This window comes from Neolamprologus multifasciatus, chromosome 5 (assembly GCF_963576455.1).
Source record: "Neolamprologus multifasciatus chromosome 5, fNeoMul1.2, whole genome shotgun sequence".
Lineage (NCBI taxonomy): Eukaryota > Metazoa > Chordata > Actinopteri > Cichliformes > Cichlidae > Neolamprologus > Neolamprologus multifasciatus.
Window position 1 is genome coordinate 9,021,124 of NC_140443.1, and position 21,002 is coordinate 9,042,125.

General features: G+C 39.9%; 1 protein-coding gene across 3 annotated transcripts in view; it reads left to right on the plus strand.

Moving 5' to 3' along the window:
* The window catches only part of magi3b (membrane associated guanylate kinase, WW and PDZ domain containing 3b), a 132,607-nt gene continuing 111,605 nt past the window's right edge, over positions 1–21,002 (plus strand). For 2 of the 3 annotated variants that reach the window (XM_085159957.1, XM_085159959.1), the window contains exon 1: positions 1–1,029. In XM_085159957.1, coding sequence (XP_085016083.1) covers positions 723–1,029 — 307 coding nt within the window. In that variant the 5' untranslated portion in view covers positions 1–722. The remainder of the gene's footprint in view (positions 1,030–21,002) is intronic. The other variant, XM_085159960.1, reaches the window with a different exon arrangement.

The window sequence follows — 21,002 nt, forward strand, 5'->3', positions numbered from 1 at the left end:
CCAGAGGATGGAGCCAGCTGGAGAGTCTAGAAAACACTGCTGCTGCTGAGCGTAAAAGGGGAGTTTCGGAGCTTGGCAACATCTCTCTTGACGATGCCAGGTGTGTTCAAACCTGTAGCAGACAAACGCTCGCAGATGTCTTTCAGCTCAGTCATCATGGGCTGGATCTCAAAAGCGTAAACCGCCAACCGGTAAGCGCTACCGCCCGTCTATTTTCAGCCTACCCACAGGTATGAGGGATTTCTCATTGACGCACTAAATTTCAGCGTCTGACACTCCACGATCTATCGCCGAGTAAGTAAAAATATACTCTGTTTATATTTTTATTACTACTTCCCGTTTTGAGGCTCCTCTACAAGACGAAGGAAAGCGCGGATATGGTTCCAGAGAAGCAATGGAAAGCATAAAACCTTGATTGTCTTCTGGTTAACCATATCGCTGCAGTCAACTCTCCTGTTTTACGCACAAAAAGCGCTCGGAATTATTGAAACCAAGGCAACTGTGCGCACACCGGAGCATAAGCCCGTGGGATGACAGAGCTCAGCGGCAAATTCACGGGTGAAGATAAGCCTCATAAATGTCAAGAAGATGAAATTCCCTGCAGGTCGCGAGAATAACTCACGAGGGTTTATTAGGCCGCATCACTTCGCGCTCATTTAACAACAACAAGCCGAGGCGACTCCTACCAGTTAGATTGTTAGTTATTTGAAAAGGGGACAACCATGTCTAGAACACTGAAGAAGAAGAAACACTGGTCCACTAAAGTGGTGGAGTGCGCCGTGTCATGGGGGAACCTGGGAGACTTTGGCTCCGTGGTGGAGGTCCTCGGAGGAGCAGAGCTTGGACAGTTCCCCTACCTCGGCCAGATGAAACTGGACGTGCTGGTGTGTCACGTAGGGAAGCTTCCCTACTACGGGGACGTTCTGCTGGAGGTGAACGGGACGCCTGTCAGTGGACTTACAAACCGGGACACACTGGCTGTCATTCGTCACTTTCGGGAACCGATTCGCTTAAAGACCGTCAAACCAGGTGCGTCCACTACTTTCAAACCTCATCGCTACTGCTGGTGTGCAACTCGAGTTTCTGTTTTTGTAAGATGAGCGTTTTGATAGGTGACACACACTAACCCTACCCACATGCGTATGTACACCAAGTAATGCAGGACTCATTATTGATGATCATCACAACAACACAAACATTAATATAACTAGTTTTTAAATTATTTTTGGTACTTACAATCTAAACATTTATTAACCACCTCAAAATAAATCAGAAAGGTAAAGAAAAAAATATTAGTCTATCCCTGTCTACCCACAGCTAAATAATTCTGCACTTCTTAAAGGACAGCCCAGACTTATACTATAAATTTCCTACTGTCTCGGAGCATCTAAGTGGCCAATTCGACCACCACTTTCTCCGGGAGAGCAAATAGTGATAATGGTAACAATGGAATGTAGCCCAGTAGCTTCTAAGCTAAGTGCACTTACATGCATAGAAAGAAGGCCTAATTACTGCCACCCATTATTCAGGCTTATTTGCTGCCCGTTGGACAGAAGTTGGTGTGGATAACAGCTCTGTGTTTTATCCCACTGTCCCATCATTCCCCATCCAGCTTTCTAAGGATGATTGCTTCAACATCCCAACTCTTGCTTTAATGCTGGGATGGCTTGGTAATGCTGCTGTTGCTGCACCGTGGCTCTGACCCAACCTGAAGTAAAGGGTTTTAGTGACACTGGTAGGGCAGCTTTGTGGTTTTAAGTTAGAGGGAGATGACTTTACTTTGACTACATGCTGGAGCTAGAATGTCTAAACAACAACTACTAAGGCTGTTGAAAAGGTTACATCAGCAGCAGCAGCTGAGTCTCAGGACCTCAGGCCAGAATCCCTGAAGATCAGCTGTATGTGTGCACATGCATACTTGTGGTGTGTCTGTGTGCATGTGAATGTTTTCATCCTTAGAAGTGTTTCAGCATTTTTAAATTAATAATGTTTTATATCTTTATAAGTAAAAGATTAAAGGCAAAGCTGCCTAGATCTATGAATACCGAGCCTGTTAGTGTGAATGCACATGAAGGTGTGTGTATTTCATGGCTTTACACTCTGCAGAGCTCCTTACACCATGCTCTCTGCCCCACTAACCAAGGATGATTAATAAAGGGCCTGAAGGAATGATAGAGCGAGGCCAGGAGAGAGAGACACAGTGGGAGAGAGAGGAAAGCAAAAGGAGAGAGACATGAAGGGAGACGGGGAGAAAATCGGCTCTGCCTTTGCTCCAGGCTCGACTCCCACGCAAGGCTGTTTTGGTCTTTAAAGCTCACGGGGAAGTAATAGGTGGCAAAGATGGCAAAATTCCTTGTCACATATTTCTTCACTGTCATCCTTACAAGTCTGACCTAGATGCCCATACGCTCATTCATTAACATGCTCTTCACTGTTCCTTTAGCAAAGAAGACCTCACAAAGCCCCCCGCCATCAGCATACAGATGGGATTCTTATATTGTATGGTTACGTATTATGTATCTGTGCACATCTGTGTTGTGTGTATACATTCCTATGAGGTAGCTTCATGTTTAATTCACATCTGTTACATAATTGAGTTACCGAGTGGATTTTCTCCACTCTGATGGAGGAAATAGGCCTAGATCAGCTGTTACTAGCAAGCCCACTAAGCCACTTTAATAGTGGACAGCAGTAGCAGACAGAGTCCCTGGGACTGCCAGATGTTCTACTATACTCTTCCCAATTTCTTCTTGTGCTCTTCCTGTCTTGCCCTCTGGAGCTGATGGGCATCCTACAAAGCTGACATGTGGGGCAGAGTGAGGAGGGAAGACAGAGGTGCAAAGACAGAAATGGGAATTTGAGGAAATGATAGATGGGAGACATACCTCCCCTCTCTGTGGGGGGATATGTCTCTCTTAGCCTTTGATCGAAAAGTGAATGTGAGCTGAAAGAGTTGTAGAAAGTATTTCAAGTAGTCTTCTATAGCTTGCTCTGGTGCATTATAGTATATTCTCTAGGGGCTGCCTAGAAGTCTCTTTCACATACATCCTCACATGCATACCTTTTTGGTATTACAATAACAAAGTTCACACTATGCCTTTGCTAAGACTTAACAACATGCCACAAGCTGGATGTGCCCATTTGATTAAGCTAGGAGATGCCTTTATTAGAAGCTTTGCGCTCAGAACAGGAATCTATTTTTGCCCGTACCCCCAGCTAAAGAGCGGAAAAGATGTCTGATGAAAAGCTTTATGATTGGCATCCCAGAATTCCCTTTCCGCTGCACAGTTATTTTCTGCTGTGCCTCCTATATGTTTGCAGCTTCAGTCACTGTGCAATCAAACATACTTGCAACCTGTAGCCATTTATGTGCAGCCGAATAGATGATGACTCTGGCATCAAATGAATAATTTCACATTGGCGTACACAGTGGAGCTAGTGCAACAAGCCTTCATTTGTCTTATAATACTAAGATTAGCTATGTGAATGTATGAAACGCATGTAAACAAGGCCTTGCTTTAAAATCGATGCACCCTGGTTCTTCTTCGTCTACGTCAGTTGGAGACGGAAAATAGTCATGCAATCTAACAGTAGTCACCAAATTACAGGTTTATTTTAATGAAATGGTAATTGAGTGAAATACTCAAACATCTCTGGGGTGTGTGGATAACATTATTTTGATTTGGAAAAGATATTCATTTTATCTTAATTGATTTCAATATTTTTTTTAATTGTTCCTCTGATAATGGGAACATATCGCATCTGCAAAATAGCTTAATTCATCTGTTCCTGTAAGCTGCAGAGTTTCAGAGGCTAATTTTGTTCTTTATTGTCTTTCAATTTTGAACCCAAATTACATAATTGAGTTTGTACAAAGCTGCAGTAATTCTGCTATTGATAACACTTTGTTGCCTGCTCTTGATCACACTTTGATTTACCTGATTCTACTCATACAGTAGCATTTTCCATTTACCTGCTGTTGATGCCAATAGAGAAAAATACACAGTGACATGAGCCCCTAAGCCCCTGTATCAAGCAGCAATAATGAGTGTGGGTTAATCACATTAATGCACCTCTCATATCAGAAAGTGCCTCTCAATGGAATCATCTTCCTGACAGTCGATGCTTTGTCGTTGCAAAGAGATTTGCAGTTGGCTGCAAAAAATGAGGGATTGAGTGAGAGTGGGAATACATCAGTCCAGAGAGCCTGGTCAAATAACTGGAGACATCTGTTCTTGCCTCAGATATGTTTCTGACAATCAGCTGAATGAAGCCAGAAAGCCACTGTGCACACCGCTCCTTTGGAACAGGACATGTAACAACGTAATTTAAGGCTGAAATAGCACTTTCTTAGTGAGTTGAAACTGATTATGAGTGTTTTTATGCAGATTCAGTAAGACATCAGCTGTGTTTTTAATCTGCTTTGGCTTGGGAACTGGAGTGGTGATCTGTTATTGGATGATCAACGCTTTGGTGATTATTTCATTACTTTATAAACTTCTATCGTGATTTTCATTGCTGCTGTTGTTTTGCTTTGTATGCTTTGTGCAACCTGCTTTAGGATCTCAAATAAATACCTGACTGTATTGTTTATTGGAAATAAATATTCTTAATCACGTTGGCGTTAGTTGGCTGAAAAGAATTAATGAGGAAAAAGTTGTGCTGATACATGCAATAAACTGTAGGCACTGATGAATTTTCATTGACCTCATTAATAATTTAAAATGGAGGTAATGCAGATGATAGATTATAGAAAATGAAACTGCACAAATCTCTGCTGGACTCTTATATGAGATATAAGCATAATATTGCATCAGCCAGCCTGCTGGCTCCTTCTAAATTTATTAAAAACATCACAGATCTACTATCCTCAAATGGATTTGCTTAAAGAACCTTACCTGTGGTTTTCTACAGTATGTTTCATGTTTGTACCTAATTACTGCTGTTTTCTAAAGCAGGCTGTAATGTTTCAGTTCTTGTTTTTTTTCCCCTGACTTTACAGGTTTCCATGGTTTTCAGTTCTTTTAAATGAAATATAAAAATCACTCCTCTAGAGAGTCTATAAAGGTTATTATCACAGTGTATGTTTTTGCATATGTTGCCATATATGACTGTGTGGTAACAGCACATAGATTTTTCACTCACAACTGAACAGTGGCGACATAACTGTAACGACAACAAAAGCCAGCATAATGTTCACTTTGATTCTCATTCTGTTCTGAATTGACTTGGAAAGCCTGAAATGCTACATGGAAATACAAAGCTAAAATAGGGTTTTGTTACTTAGAGAAAGTTTTTTTTAAAAACCTACTATGGACAAACTAAGCCAAACTCAGCTTTTAGCTACTACCATAGCTTTTCTTTTAACTATATACAATAAACTTCTGACATCATTGGGAGAATAGGGTTGGGAATCTGTCTCAAGTTGCCCTTTCTCAGTTGTAGCACATAACTGGAAATAGTCTCTTTTAAAGGATTTCTCACTACAGGAAGTATTTAGTTTGGTAAGGTCAGGGTGCTGCTTGGATAGAAAAGGGCAGGAGGAAGGAAACGCTGTCCACTTGCTGTGAATTCACTGGACAATTACCTGTGCAATTTCCACATGGGTGCAGTCGGACTTCACACAGACTTTGTACTAAGGAGCTGACAGGCAAACGACTGTTCAATTTCTGATCCAAATGGAGTTGTTATTACATGTGTAAAAACGGCTATAAAATCTTCTTGATGTTGCTCAGTTGTCATGGAGCTGAATCTTTTCACTATTGATATGATTCTATTAAAAGAGTGATCTCCAGTCAGAAGAGAAGTGTTTTGTTATTAGACTTCTATGCTAGGTATTGGTGAATATAGCAAACACCATGATCAAGCATAAAGTGGCTCAGAAATCTGCTTGATACCATTAGCACTGTAGGATAAAGTTCAGTGATCGACTTTGCTGTTGTGTCATCTGAACTAAAGCTGTATGTCTTAAACACAGAAGAGAGGAGTGGAGCTGTCAGGTGATCACTGCATAGTGGTGAGTTGGTTCAGAGCAGTGGTTCTTAACCTGGGTTCGATCGAACCCTAGGGGTTCGGTGAATCGGTCTCAGGGGTTCGGCAGAGCCTCCACCGTGACATGCACGGCTCATTTTGTGCACCAATAAAAAACATATCTATGTCTTGAATTTGAAAAAAATCATATTTTATTTTTCACTAAAGAGGCGTTCAGTGAATGCGCATATGAAACTGGTGGGGTTCGGTACCTCCAACAAGGTTAAGAACCACTGGTTCAGAGGGTGGGAAAGGTTGTTAGATAGACTTGAAAAACTCAAACTGGGAACTTGTGCAGGTCCCTGCCTGTAGGGTCTTTATCTCCCATATTTGGAAGGATTTCTATGACATCTTGGAGGTGGGTGGGGACTTGGTATCCAAATGAGCAATGTTTAAAATATCCATTACTGAGGCGGCTGGCAAGACCTGTTGTTCTAAGGTCATCCTGAGGTACCGAGGACCTGCTGGTGCACGCTGGTGGTGAGGAGGCCGTCAGGTTGAAGAAGAAAGTTTTACTGGCTTGGTTGGCCTGGGGGGATTTCTTGAAGCACCAGCCAAAAGGGTTGCATCTTCAGGAGTTGCGAAAGCAAAAACTTGGGTGTGGTAGGAGTTTGGTGGAGACTGTGGAGGAGCATATTTAGCAGGCCATAAACAAGCCAACAACTCAGGAAGGTTAAACAGGGCTTGGCTTGGGGCATGTTCAGTTGGGGAGGAGAACTGCTAACTTAGACTGGAATATTGTTGGGCCACGGAAAGAGCACTTTGAGGAACTCGTACATCCTGCCAAAATGTCTGATGTGGAGGAGGCAGAGGTCACCGGGGTAGTTTAAAAGCTCCCTGGGAGTAAGACACTATGACTGGATGAGATTCACCCTGAGATGCTGGACAGTGTATGGCTGTTTTGGTTGATACGCTTCTTTAATGTCACAGAGATCAAACATCTCTCCTGCATGTCAACAGAAGACAGCTGAAGTGGTTCAGGCATCTGGTTAGGATACCTCCTTAGTGCTTCCCTTTTGAGGTTTTCCATGTACGCTAAACTGGGAGGAAACCCTGGAGTAGACCCAGAACCGCTTGACCTGGGAATGCTCAGGGATCCTTCGAGAGGAACTGAAAAATGTGGCAGGGGAGAATGTTTGGAATACCCTGCTTAACCTGCTGCCAGTGGATGGATGGTTGAACGAATGGATGGATGCATGGGTTCCTAGTCACAGTTTAAAGTAACATAAAATACCTATGTAGTTAATAGGACAGTTGGGGAAATCAGTGGAAATAAAAAAAAGTGGGAAAACTAGAATATATATATATTAATGGATAAAATATTCTTGTACTAAAAAATAAATACACAAATTGGAGTATACACATATAGTGTATTTATTGTCACAAACTCCACTGCAATAACACCTGTTCTAAGTTAAATGCACAAGCTTTTTCTTGTTGGAGGAGAGATGTTTAAACTCAAGAGAAAAAAACAGCTAGACAAAAGCTTAAAGAATCAATTTTTACACTGCATCCTGTGGGAGATGTAATTATTGGTTCCTACAGTTTTTGTGCTGTACCATCTTATACAAATTAAGATACTAACGTTTAAAAAAAACAAAACATTGGACCTTGTTCTAGAGGAAAAGTCAGGTGATTGCCAAAGTTAGCAGGTTGAAAATGTCAGCCATGACAAACCATCACATTGTTGTTGAAATGTATATGATATTAGTTTGAACCTAAACAATTGACCGTGTGGGGTCTGTGTTTAAACTGCTATAGCAATAACCACCCTTATGTATAATAAAGTTAAACACCATCCACTTTGCATGGTGTTTAACGCAAGTTAAGAAAAGTGGTTTTGACAGAGAGACAAAGAACCCTTTAAAGCTTACTCCAATCAGATGCTGATGATCTGACCTCTACCAGTGAGAAGCACAGCAGCAAACAATTTTTTCTCAAGCCATCCTGTTGTTTTAATACCACTATGCTGCGAAGATATCACCATGTTTATCAGCCAGCGTGGGTCTGTTGGTGCTGCACAGGGACATTTGAGCAAGACAACCAAACAATAAATACAAGACAGTTGCAACAGCGTATGACAATTAGCAGGAGTGCTGTTCCAGCCTCCAGAATATTGTCAACCTTCTAACCTCGCCTCATTAATGCCTCATTAATTTCTATTGCTGCCTCTGTGCTTACTTTCCCTCTTCACTTTTGCGTAAGATGTATATATTTCTATAAGAGTTTTGTCTCTTAAAATGTTGTACAAATAGGTGAAGCTTTAAGACATAATCTTTCAAATTTGCCCAAACTATTTTAAATTCTTATCTAAGTCTATTTTTCCTTCAATTAATATTTTTGTTTTTGAACCCATTCCTGCTTTTTGTATCTGTTTGGCCTTTTACACTATATCATCATACAAGGCACTTTGCTGATATACAGCTTGTTTGTCCTTTGTGACTCTCATCAACCATCTCCCGTATGTGCCTAAGGCAGCTGTCAAGTTTGTAGTGAAGTGCTACTGTCTTACCTCACACAAGCACTCATGCAGAGAGAAAGAGACAGGCAGAGAGAGAGAGAGAGAGAGATGTGTTTTTGTAAATTCAGATTACAATGATGTGCATTAATTTTAGAGATGCACCTATTACAATTTTCTTAGCCAATTCCTTTTTTTTTTTTTTTTTTTTTAGTTTGTCCTGCCAGCACCGATTTTGCAGATTCGATTTTTCTTTTTAAGAACTAAAACTCACAGCCTAAAGAAAAAAACAACTTTTTTCTCAATGGAAAATATTATTTTATGATAAAAGAAATAAAAATCTTTAGTTTCCCACGAGTTACAGGCTCTTCTCTCATTGAAATAGCTGAAAATAAAATATAAAGTGCTCTCCTTTTGGAAGAAGGTACAAATAATTAACTCAACACAAGTTTCTATACACTAACCTTTAACTGGAATATTTTTTTACATTCCCAAACAACAGCAGGCACAACAGATTTATATAACAAAACAAATGTCAGTAATACAGTTTTCCAGTATGTTAAAAAAAAATTCACCAGACAACATGACATTGATTCCTTTCTCTTTTTCATTCGACTCTATAATGTTCCTCTCTACTGCTTTGATCCTTGGCTCGTACTGAGGCTGCTAGCTTGTGGGTGTGCCACCCTCCCCCGTGTGGACTGTGAACACGTGTGCCACTATATATGGAATATATATCCCTAAATTTAGTAAGACTCTCTCACTAAAAGCCTAAATAGGTACTTTTTACAGAAACACTGAATTTGTCCTCATATTCATATTTTTCCCTAAAGACTTAACACCAAGAAATGTGAAACCCTGTTAGGAGGAAGAAATTAATGAAGTTTCCGAAATAAAATAAAGTTATTTAAACTAAACTTAAAAAAGCAAGCAACATCTAAAATGAGGATGCTGTAGATGTGTTCTAGTTTTACATATCTCTATCATTAAAGGGCATCTTGATGCATTCTCAATCATCCAGGTAAGTAAATCTCCAAAAGTTGATTGTGTTGATCTGGACGTAGCGTTTTCAGTGGGAAAAACGTTTCGTCACTCATCCAAGTGACTTCTTCAGAGAGGAGGGGGCCTAAGAGTACATCTTTCACCATCTTACAATGCTGTGATTGCAGCCATCTCCAACTCTCTGTGAATGGTACTCATGGCCATTGATCAATGGTTGTTGATCAATGGTCACGAGAAGTTGCATAATTATGATGAAGGTGACCTCCCAGCCCATTGTTCCTTCAGTGGGCTGGTTTCAGTCATTATGCAAATGTACTGTTTATAAGATTGGGGAAACCTGCAGTCAGCTGAGACTGAAGATGTAACTTGGATGAGTGACGAAACGTTTCTCCCACTGAAACTGCTATATCCAGATGAACAGAATCAACTTTTGGACATTAAAGGGCATGCACATATCTTTTTGAAAATTATATGAGGTAAATTAATGTCTCTAATCACAAGGAGTTTTGGCAAATGTGTTTTTTCTGCATCCAAACCAAATGGTAGTTTTGTTTTTTGGCAATGTAAGATATCAGGAGCAATATCAGTGCAGTATTCCACCATTTTTCTAATAATGTTACTGCAAAGCAGAGCTGCCAAGATCCCATAGCATCCTATGAGGGCCCACTCTCTGTCTCAAAGTGTGTTTGTGGGAGTGGAGGAGGGGGGAGCTGGCGAGGGGAAGGTGGGAGGAGGCGTAATGTGACTACAACACAAACAAGCGTAAAAGTTGCTCCCACCCCTACTCAAAGTCCTCAATAATTCATTTATACCAGAGCGGGATACTCCACTGTGCATGTGCGTGTACATGTGTAAGTGCGTGGCATCTTGTGGTATTAGTGTAAAGCTGGAGGATACAGTGAAAAGGCATAGCATGACTCCTGGTCTCCAGTCCTCTCATTATTCCCACTTTAATGAAATTGGTGCTGCTCTTGTAACACTTTCCACTAGCACCTGCAACAATCTCAACGCAAACAGGTCTCTTGATTAGATGGTTTAAGGCTGGAACTCTGTGTTTTGAGATCAGTGATAAAGAGTGTTTCATGGTGATTGCTGCGCAGATGTGAAATGTACAGTGTGTACACAAATCTTTGCAGTAAGGCTTGTATTGAGAGATGCAGAGGTGGTTGAAGTGGCTGATAAACTGTAACTTCTAGTTAATTTCATCAGAATTATAAACAGCCCCCTTTGAATTATTGGTTTCTTTCAGTTAAAGATTAATATTAACTAAAATACACATCTGTATAATGGGTATTGTGGCAAAGTTATCGATACATTCTGAAGATTTGAGTCTAAATGGTCTTTTTTGCACCTGAATATATTAGCTGACATGGAAGAAAATCTGAACTATTTTAGTTATGTATTGGGAGAAATAATTATTTGATTCTTTGCTGATTTTGTAAGTTTGACTACACAAAGAAATGAACAGTCATGTTTCATTTTAGTGGAATGAGACAGGATATCTGTTCATTTCTTTGTAAGGGAGAAAACCTAAAAATTCCAAGGGAATCAAAGAATTATTTTCCCCACTGTATATAATACCAAGCGAGCAGAGAGTGGTGGACAAGGGTCATAGTGGCACTGTTTAATGTGTTTGGGAGAGAGAGGGGCAGGGAATACAGAGAGGATTACTTCCACTCAAATCCATCCTGTATGGAAAAAAAGAGAAAACATTCATAGAAGTTGCATTTTCTACACTGTATAACTGTGTATCTAATTGAATTTGCTACAGTCGCTTACAATAGCATCGGTCATAAAGCCATAAAGCATACAAATAGCATTTGGGTGTTTACAGTATCTACAATTTCCTCTGGGATATTTTTTATCTTTGTAAGGTTCTGGGGGATTTCACTTCCTCCCTGCCTTCAGTCTCTGTTCCAATTAAAGACTCTGTTGTCTTCTTAAATGCCTGTTAGCGCTCATACAGCGATATAATGACTAATTCTAATCCTGGCCCCATAAATATGTATTTATTGCGGGGTTATAAAATCACGTTATATATCTGTTGTGTTTTCTGTGTCCCAATAGTAACAAATTATTTGCAGTTGGAGTTGGGCTTTACTGCTGACTGAGTAGACGAAGAATAATAGGCACTAAAAATGGTCATTTTTTGCTTTGACCTGCATCCTATTTGGCCTCATTACCCACTGTTCCTTCTGCCTGCTTTGTAAAGAACTCTTTTCTCTGCTCCTATTTCCCCATCACTATGGCCATGAGCCTTATTTACTACATGAAATTGAAATCTGTCATTCATTGCTCTTTTTCCGAATGAACCGTGGTTTATTTATACAGTAAATGCACAGATACTTGTTAGACAGCACCATTACCTAATAATATCATAAAATGGTATAAAAAACTGTTATTATTTTGTCTCCTAGAACCCAGAAAAAACCTATGTGTTACAGGATAATACCAGGAATTAAAATAAATCCTGAAAGGATAGTTTTAGTAATGTGATAGCACTAAAATTATTATTATTTTCTGAGTACATAAGTTACATCCTGCAAAGGTGAAACTAAATTAGAGGAAACAACATAAAGGTTTGGATGTGATGGTGGCTTGGATCATCTTTTGCATGAGGATCGCCGTCGTCAGTGTCAGCAGATTAGAGGAGATGGCTGGTGAGGAGTCACTCAGACTGAGAGGCTTGTTTATTTTACCAGAGGCACGGCAGCCATACGGCCGCTGACTGACCCAGCGCGTGAAGGACGTTATCTTTATGCAACGATGATTGCTACATGCAGTTGTCTCTGCACCCCCTTCAGCTGCACTCAGTGATTGCACATTTAGCCAACGTGTCACTTCCCACCTTCCTATTATACAAATGTGCATTATCCTCAAAATGGGGTTTTATCACTGCAAGATAGGGGCTCAGGTCACCTCTAGACTGCTCACAGGTAATGGGCCTTGACATCTGAATTAGTCTGCTCTTTCATAGGGTGATTAGCAAGTAGCTTATGATTCTGGGGAGATGTTGATAGGCTGACATAAACAGGCAGGGGTGATGGGTGGGTTGCTCTCTCTGTGGCTCATGATGGGAGGCTTGCCAGTAATATGGCTCATCATGAAGTGGTCACAGTATGGTTTTGCAGCTGACAGTGGGTGGGATGGAGGGGGTGACTGGGGAAAGTGCGATTACGTGTTTACACTGGTGATTTGGCCACTCGGAGTATATAATTTTCATTAGCCAGTACTGCAGTCTGAGGATCAAGCCGATGACCCCGTAAACTTTATGAATAGCAGAGCTTTAAATTTTATACCAAAATCCTTTTCCTGTCTCTGTATCTTGGCTGTGTGACTGGCGGCCCAGCTGTTACGCTTATCCTTCCCCCAGCTCTTTTATTATTCCTTGGCTGTGTGATTCCCTGTGTGCTTGTGGCGGCAGGGGAACGGCTGGCTTTGTAGAATCTTAATAGCGGTGAGCTAGTGCCAAGCTTTCCATTCGCCGCTCGCTGCAGGCGTGTGACTGAATGCCAATGAGACATTAGTGTTGAAACAGGATGGATCAGGCCAGGCCATGGCAGGCAGTATCTGAGTGGCTGTAGAGCCCTTTACCAGGTGAAGTGTGCACATGTCGGCTCCCAGAGGGTTCACAGCAAGAGGCGCTCTGTGTCTCAGGGTTATCTCAGCGCACCTAATCATCAGAATGCACCGTATCTTGTGCTTCTCTGTCGAGAGTGAGATAATCTAAGTGCATTCTGTTCGTCTTTGACTCAATGTTGCTTTCTCTGTAACATACTGCCCCAGAAAGTGAAGATGTTAGATTAGACCTGTTAGATTCTGATTCAGTAATTATATGGAGATAAATTACGTTAAAGCTGGGGACCACTCTCTTCTCTTCTCTTCTCTTCACTTAGATTTCAGATCAGACTGGGTAATAAATATGATCATAATTTAACAAAGAATGCAATCATTTGTAAGACTGTTATTTAGGCTTACCCTTGTAATACCACTGTTTGTTTGGATATAATCTCCTCACAACTGCTTATCACCACAAATGATTTATTGTTACCTCAGTATAATTTTAAGGCCCTGAATAAAAAGTACATCACTGAAGACAGTATTATTAAACTGCAGTGATAATGAAAAATACGTTTGTCTTCCCCATCCTTGCTGTTTGTTTTTTAATCGATGTATAGTCTCATTTTGTGTCTCCCCCGTGTTCATTCTGATCACATAAGTAATCATTGGGTTAATTAGATGGTTGTTGTTGCTGAAATGCTTAATCAGCCATCTGGATGGAAAAAAAAAAATCATGTTTTTCCAAAGGAGTTTTATCCCATTTTTCAAGTTGCACCTCTGCTACCTAATCAAAGCAAAGTTGGCAGCTTGCCAGCTACCTGGATTACAACTGCAAAGGCAGGGAAGACTGAAGCATGCTCGTGTAAGTGTCTGTGTGTGTGTTTGCGTGTGCATACGTTTTATCAAGTCATGAACAGTGAAAGCATCAACACTGGACCTGTTAATGGAGATCTGCTTTACTTTGGTTCCCTGTGTACATGCACACACGCCCATTGGCACTTTAATTTGTCTCTTTCGCAGCATGCACGTGGTGCTCCACATGACGCAGATGTTGTTAACAGTGGGATGGAATGATGGGTGGATGTGAAAGGCCCAGTTACCCAGTCACTGCCTAATCTGATTACAGACAGCTTTGCACGGTCATCCTGACTGGCTGATGAAGGGCATCAGAGGAAGGACAGATGGCCGATGGTTGTTAACAGCTGTGGTTAAGGCTATTGTATAATATACAGTTTTGGTACTGGTATGAGGGCAGCAGGTGCTCCCATTCTAGTAACCGTACCATCAACACGGCCATGTGGTGATTTTTAAACATTTGAGATGAAGAATTCTGATTCTACAATAAGATGTAATTTATCCTAAAAATTTATCTTAATGCATCAGCCATTAATGATTTACATTTTCCACAATTCACGCAACCAGTTTGGCTGGCATTGTCTGTAATGCCGCTTCCCTCACTGTATGCAGAAAGAAGTAGGAAGACAAGGGTGTTTGTATTAGATTATATATAGAACATGTTTCACAGTTGATTAACAAACTAAAATCAAGAGTGGCTTGCGCTGATTAACATTGAGTTCGTTGTGTTTTTCAGGCTCTCTAACCAACCGCTGTCAAAAATGTGACTTCGTAGCAGTTTGTAAGAATAATAGGCGGAGACGAGTGGTGGCAGCTGCTGCTGGAGGAGCTCTCTGTCATATTTGCAGGGAAATAACACTGAAATATTTTTCTCTTTTCTCTTTTTATTGTAAATGTGAAGAAAATTTGTAGGATTGAACTTGTAGATGACCACAACACACCGATAAGGATGTTTAAACCCATTTATAAGACCAATTCTGTTTCTGCAAAAGTTAGAATACAAATAATTTAAAAAAATATATAACTGAACAAATCGAAACATCAAATATTAAACTGGGAGTTTTTTGTGTATTATAAACTGTATATCCAGCAACTGAGGACATGGGGATGTTTACCACTGTCTTGCGTCACCTCTTATTTCAACACTCTCTAAGCATTTGAAACAGAGCACAATAGCTATAGTTTTAAAAGTCAAAATAATAGAGAGATTATTTTTACTACGCCCTGACACATAAAACACTGACATTTAAAAATGCTTTACTTTCTTCTTTATGTAGTTTATTAATATGAATTTCTATGTATCAATCATTCTATCTATTAATGTCTGTCTGTCTGTAACATGTACATATAGACTGATAGAGATATTTAATGGTGTGATAAAAGCTGAACTGGATTAAAAGCATAATCATGTACCTCTGCATTATGGGTGACAGTAATTGAGAATGCTGAAAGCTTTCTTGACGTGTTTAAGGATTAAACGCCATCAGCGACAATGACCATCAACATCTAATTTAGACTTATTTAAATATGAAACATACTTTCGTTAAGTGGCTGTTTTAAATAAATTATATAAAATTATTTAAAATCCAAGCTTGCACAGTGTCTGTGGATGGAGAAAAACCTTAGCATTCAAGCTGTAGAGATGAAACTGCCCAGTATTTTAAAAGGAGCAAAAAAAAAAAAAAAATCACATTTCAAAGCATAAAATACACATCTGAAATACAAAGCTGTTGCAAACTAAGTAACCATAATTAGGCAGAACAGGTTTAAAATTTCTAGGGCATTTGTTTTGTTTTAGAGACAACATAAAAGCTAGCAACATAAAAGTTTGTTTCTAAGGTAAAACGCTAAGCCTTTGAAATAGTTTTAACAGTGTGGATAAAAAGAGAGCAAAATCTAATTTGACATCATTGCTGCTGCTGCTGCTTCCCTTTTGTTTGCTCACTGTATGTGAGAGCTTTGAGGATTTGTTTTTTCACACGGGGACGCGTCAACATCTTTGATTTACCCGCATTTGAAACAAACTTTAAATCATATAGTTGTTTCCACTAAATATACCATGTCAGTTCTGTATATAGCATGCATTAAGCGTGAGTGCAATCATCACTACTCTGTGTTCATGAAAGCAGGTGTTGCTGACAGGCTTTTAGCCTGCCTGTGCAGCAAATTGGTCAATAAAAAGTAAAAATGGAGCATTCTCCTCTGCTAACTTTCTTCCTTTGTTCAAGGACTAGCTGTTCTCTGCTCCGTTGCACTCTGGTCTGTGTCTGCAATTGTGTGCGCTATGCCAGTGATGCGTCACAAATTGTGGTTATACCTCTGAAATTTTGATACAGATCTGTTGGTTCCCTCTTTGTTTCACCTCTCTGTTTATGACCTCATCATCTGCACAAGTCCGGGCCTGTTGTGTTGCAGACGCACTTAGTGAGGAGTTAGGTTTCTCACATAACAATTGTTTAGTTGGGGGATTCGAACAACAGTGAAACCAACAAAAGACTTTATTGTATAAACTGATACAGCATCAGGTGACAGAAAGCTGCATATTTACAGGGCTGCAATAATGAATAAGTGTCTTGATTTTCAGTTTATTTTCCTGCTTATTCAGATGCAGATGGGATACACGGTAACATGCGCTCCAGCCTAACATCATCAGTGATGTGCGTAATGTAAAAAATGTGTTTTTTTCCAACAGGGCCATGCAGAGAGGTTTAAAGGGGCGGGTGCTCAAAGTTAAAAAGGGGCACATTGAGCCAGGCTGAATAACAACAACACACATTCATTAAGAATCTAATATGGGCAACAAGGCAAAGTAAACGTAGCCGATGTTTTACCTGATGGGTACAATGTTGCTGTTGAGGGGTTGCTGTGGATAGTGCTGGAGGGCAGGGCTGTGTTGATCTGAGACTGTAGACATTAAAAAGTCTATAGGAGAGATGGTAGCTGATTAAACAAGTGTCATGAGATACTAACAAAATGCAAAGATTGGTGACAGCGCTTGGAACCATAAGGCAACAAAAAACTGTGAGAAATAATTTAGGCTCTGCCTGTGAATCAATCTTTGCTTCTCTTCTTCCTTCCATCCCATCATTTCATATATATCTCTCCACTTGCTGTCTATCTGAGAACAAGGCACAACTTGCTATTGCAATAAACTATAATTTGATTATCCACACTTAACAACTCTTGCACTTAATCTATAATAAAATGATGACAGAAAAATGTTATAGCATTGCCTTTAGTAGCCTCACACAGCTCCTACTGTTTCCTCCAAATGTCCTTACCAGGCATGTCTGGACAATGTTATATCATGAGTAATATTTTTTTTTTTAATCCATCTAAATAAAACACACACATGCACGCACACACAGTGACGTTTTAGACCTTCTTCAGAATACTGTATATACTATGGGCATCACGGTGCTGATCCAGAATCCTTACATTATTATTTATTACTAGAGCTACAATAATAAAGCAATGAGGAGGGGGAAGTAATAAATATGAAATAATGTATTTATGATGTTTCCATTTGTTTCACTATCCACTCTGTGCAGGGGCAAAGCTTTAAACTGTAGAGATACAATAATTTTACTGCTGTAAAATCCAAATTTTGTCTTATTTAAAATATAAATCTAATATAATCTGCTTCTTAATGTATGTTCTTTAAAATACAGCGTGTGTTTTTTAATATATTATAATTATAATAATGCATAATTATGTGGACATGCATATTAGACCGTTTTTTAGTGAAATATAATCCCTCCAGAAAGGCAGGAAAAGCCCGGAAACTTACTTTAAAACTAAATATGTTCTAAATACTTTAAAACTAAATATGTTCCCTAAAACGGTGGACAGAGCTACAGACCCATGACAGCCTTACACAGGTAGCCAGCAGCTATGACCAGCACTACATGTGCAGTTAATAAAAGGACAGGGCAGCCGATGCCTCCAGGCCGGAGCTGGCTTCGTCGTCGAGCCTTAGCATGTTCGCTACAGGGGTCACCAATGTGGAGGTATGTAATAACGACAGGAGAGATCTCAGTGTCTCAGTCACTCCAACTTTATTAACTGACTCTCAGGACATCACATATAGTTAGCGCCAAAATCTCCACCCCAGCACTTCCCTTCAACTTGGGTGTGAGTGGAGCCACCTGGTGGTCCGCCACAAGGTAATGTTTGTTACGCTGTTGCACACACAGCACGCTCGTTTGTTTCAGTTCGTCAGTTGCAACAAGACAGCTTGCCAACGTGTACATAATAAGCTAATACTCCTGTGTGCTATACACTACAGTGTACGCTGTACACCTACTTACTGGTTTTGTCGCATCAGTCTGTGTCTCTCAGTTAATTTGTGTTTCTCCTACAACTCCGGACCGCAAAAAATGCGCGTGCTCTTTGTGAGCTCGTTCCCGGCTCGTAACCAGTGCGTTCTGCCGTCAAGGGCGATCATTGGTTAAATGTGATCATGTGACTGATGCAAGCCAGATCCTTTTATTTAGCAAAACTGTGATTAATAGTTAAATATTATTGTTGAGGGGCACAGACAGGACTCCGCACGCACACACACACATTAAATACATTCTTTTAAAAAGTTGACTCAACAAAAGGGCACCCATCAGGAAAGGGGCGGGTGCTCAAGCCCCCCCTGCACTTGCCTGTTCTCCAAACATTTAAGGTAACACCATTACGTCAAAGATGCCGTTAGTTCAGGCAGGTCACAACTGATCTGATGCCACCCACAGCAGCTGATAGCTCAGCTGATAAAGTTTGCTATTTAAGTTTTTTTTAGTCTGCTCACTGTTGTTGAACATTTCAAGCCACTTTGAAACCCGCATCCAGTCCAGCTCCACCTTTCATACTGTGTCTTACTCAGTCATATCTGTTGTCTTACTGCTGCCTTCAGGCATTCTTGTTTATATACATACAAGGTGGGAAGATCCAAGAAAAGAGCTATAACACCAAATATGAACTACTGCATATGGAAATAATCTTATTTTGACTATACCTGATTACCATCCATTCAGTTCAGACATTAAATGTATTCTTTTTACTGTCATATAAAACAAATAAAACTAGAAAAAAAATGCTTAAATTAAACTCACTTGCATTAACTGTGTAATTGTTTAAGCTCGATGCTGTTGTTTGTATTTCCCTATGAATAATTGTAAACCTCAAAACTGACTTTTAAATAGGTCAAATTTTGGATGCTAATCTCTGTTAAGCTTAGTTATTTACTACTTCAGATGTTGTTGTTAGTTTTCATACTGGGGGATGGGTTTGCGCTTTGGCGCTTCAGGCCAGATGATGCAGTGTGGCATTATGATCTCTCCTCTGATTCAACAGACTGAGCCAGTTTGTGTTTTGACATGGCTGACTTTGACCCCGAGCCCCAGTCTGTCTGGATGACTGTTTTTATACCTGGCTGAGCAGCCCTGCCATTGGCATTCACTCACACATGAATGTACCTACAAGCAAATCCATTCACATACACGCACACAAATGTGTTCACATGCACACAAAAAACTTTTCGGTTGGATGTGGTAGAAGATGGAAGTCGGCAAAAGGCAGTCCAGCTGTCCATCAAGCTGAGGTTTATTTTCACATAACTTATGTAGTGCGATGGGTAATATTTATTTTGAAATGAGAACCAAAGCCTGACAAGAGCGATATTAATTTTACTATGGCGAGTGTGTGATTGTGGCTGTCTCCAGGCTGACATTTGAACAGTTAATAAAACAGAAAAGGCTTCTTGGATTGGAGACCAGCAGAGGCGATGCTTCTAAAAGTTAATTTAAAATATGAATGATGAAAATGACATTTTTAGCTCTCTCCGATATTGTGAAATGAGTGTTCAGACCCATCATTTTCTTGTTTGGTGCCGTCATACTCAATAATGCATAGAATCACTTATGAGGATACATTTTTGAGCATTATTAAATTAAGGGAAATCGAATCTTGCGTTTTAAGTGAATCTCAAATTACAGACTCCTCTCTATTTTACACTTCATATGATATTCAATTAACAAAAAAAGAATGAGTTGGAAAGCTTGTATTATTTCTCTCTTCCTCAAAACACAGAAACAGCCTTGCGTGAAGAATCCTGCTGCCTAATGTCTCGCAGTTCTCATAAATGTATTTAAACTTAAAGCATTGTTGTCTGTCTCAACAAGTCAGTTATATATATTCACCCCAATTAGATCCTCTGACCTGTAACGCTCCTTTTGGAATAGGATGCTCATGTTTGAGATCATTTGAGATATCACCTCAAGAAATGTCTGCGTTTACTGAATGTGATGGAGCCAGACACCTTCTGGTGTAAAAATCTGTAAAATACATTTTAAAAACTCTAAATCTGAATGTACCAACTGAAAGAAGTCATCGGTTAGACAACATTACAGCTAAGCTGAGATGACATACCATTAACGTTCCCATCTTGTCACGCTGTCACTAACTCGACTCCCTCGTCATAGGTAGATTGATGCTCTTGTTGGGTGAGGCTGCAGATAAAAGAGATAATAGCTCCTGCATGAAACCGCGTACAACAGAATATGTGGATATGTTTATTTTTTGGCTCAACCAGGTCATGTTTTTGAAAAGGCACGCTGTTCCCTGACACCACACGGAGTACCGCAAAGCAAGGAGTACTTTTCAGTTATACTCAAGACAAAGCACACATTTCTGCAATGCTTATCTCTAAATCTGGGCAACTCATACCAAAGTAATTTTCATGGATAAGTCACAGAAAAGGCCTGAAGAAAAAAGTATGTTTATTTTTGAGTGAACTGTCAGGAGTTGTGAATGTCCGTCGTAAAGCGCCAATCCTTTTTCAAGGATACGTTTCATTTTGTCAGTCAAGTTAATTTTGCTCCTTTGAAGACCCCAAAAATACATAAAAAAAAAACAAACTAAAAAAAGGAAAAAGTAAACATTTTACTCTGGAGAGATTTGTGAAAAGAAATAACAAAATCCAATTTTCATATTGATAAAAATCCCATTTGGTTTGAGCATTGCAGACTTATATCTCTATATTTGTGAGTCAGATGCCCTGGGAAGACCTCTGCAGTTTGAATTTTTAGGTTGTATTAACAGTAAAAGGATG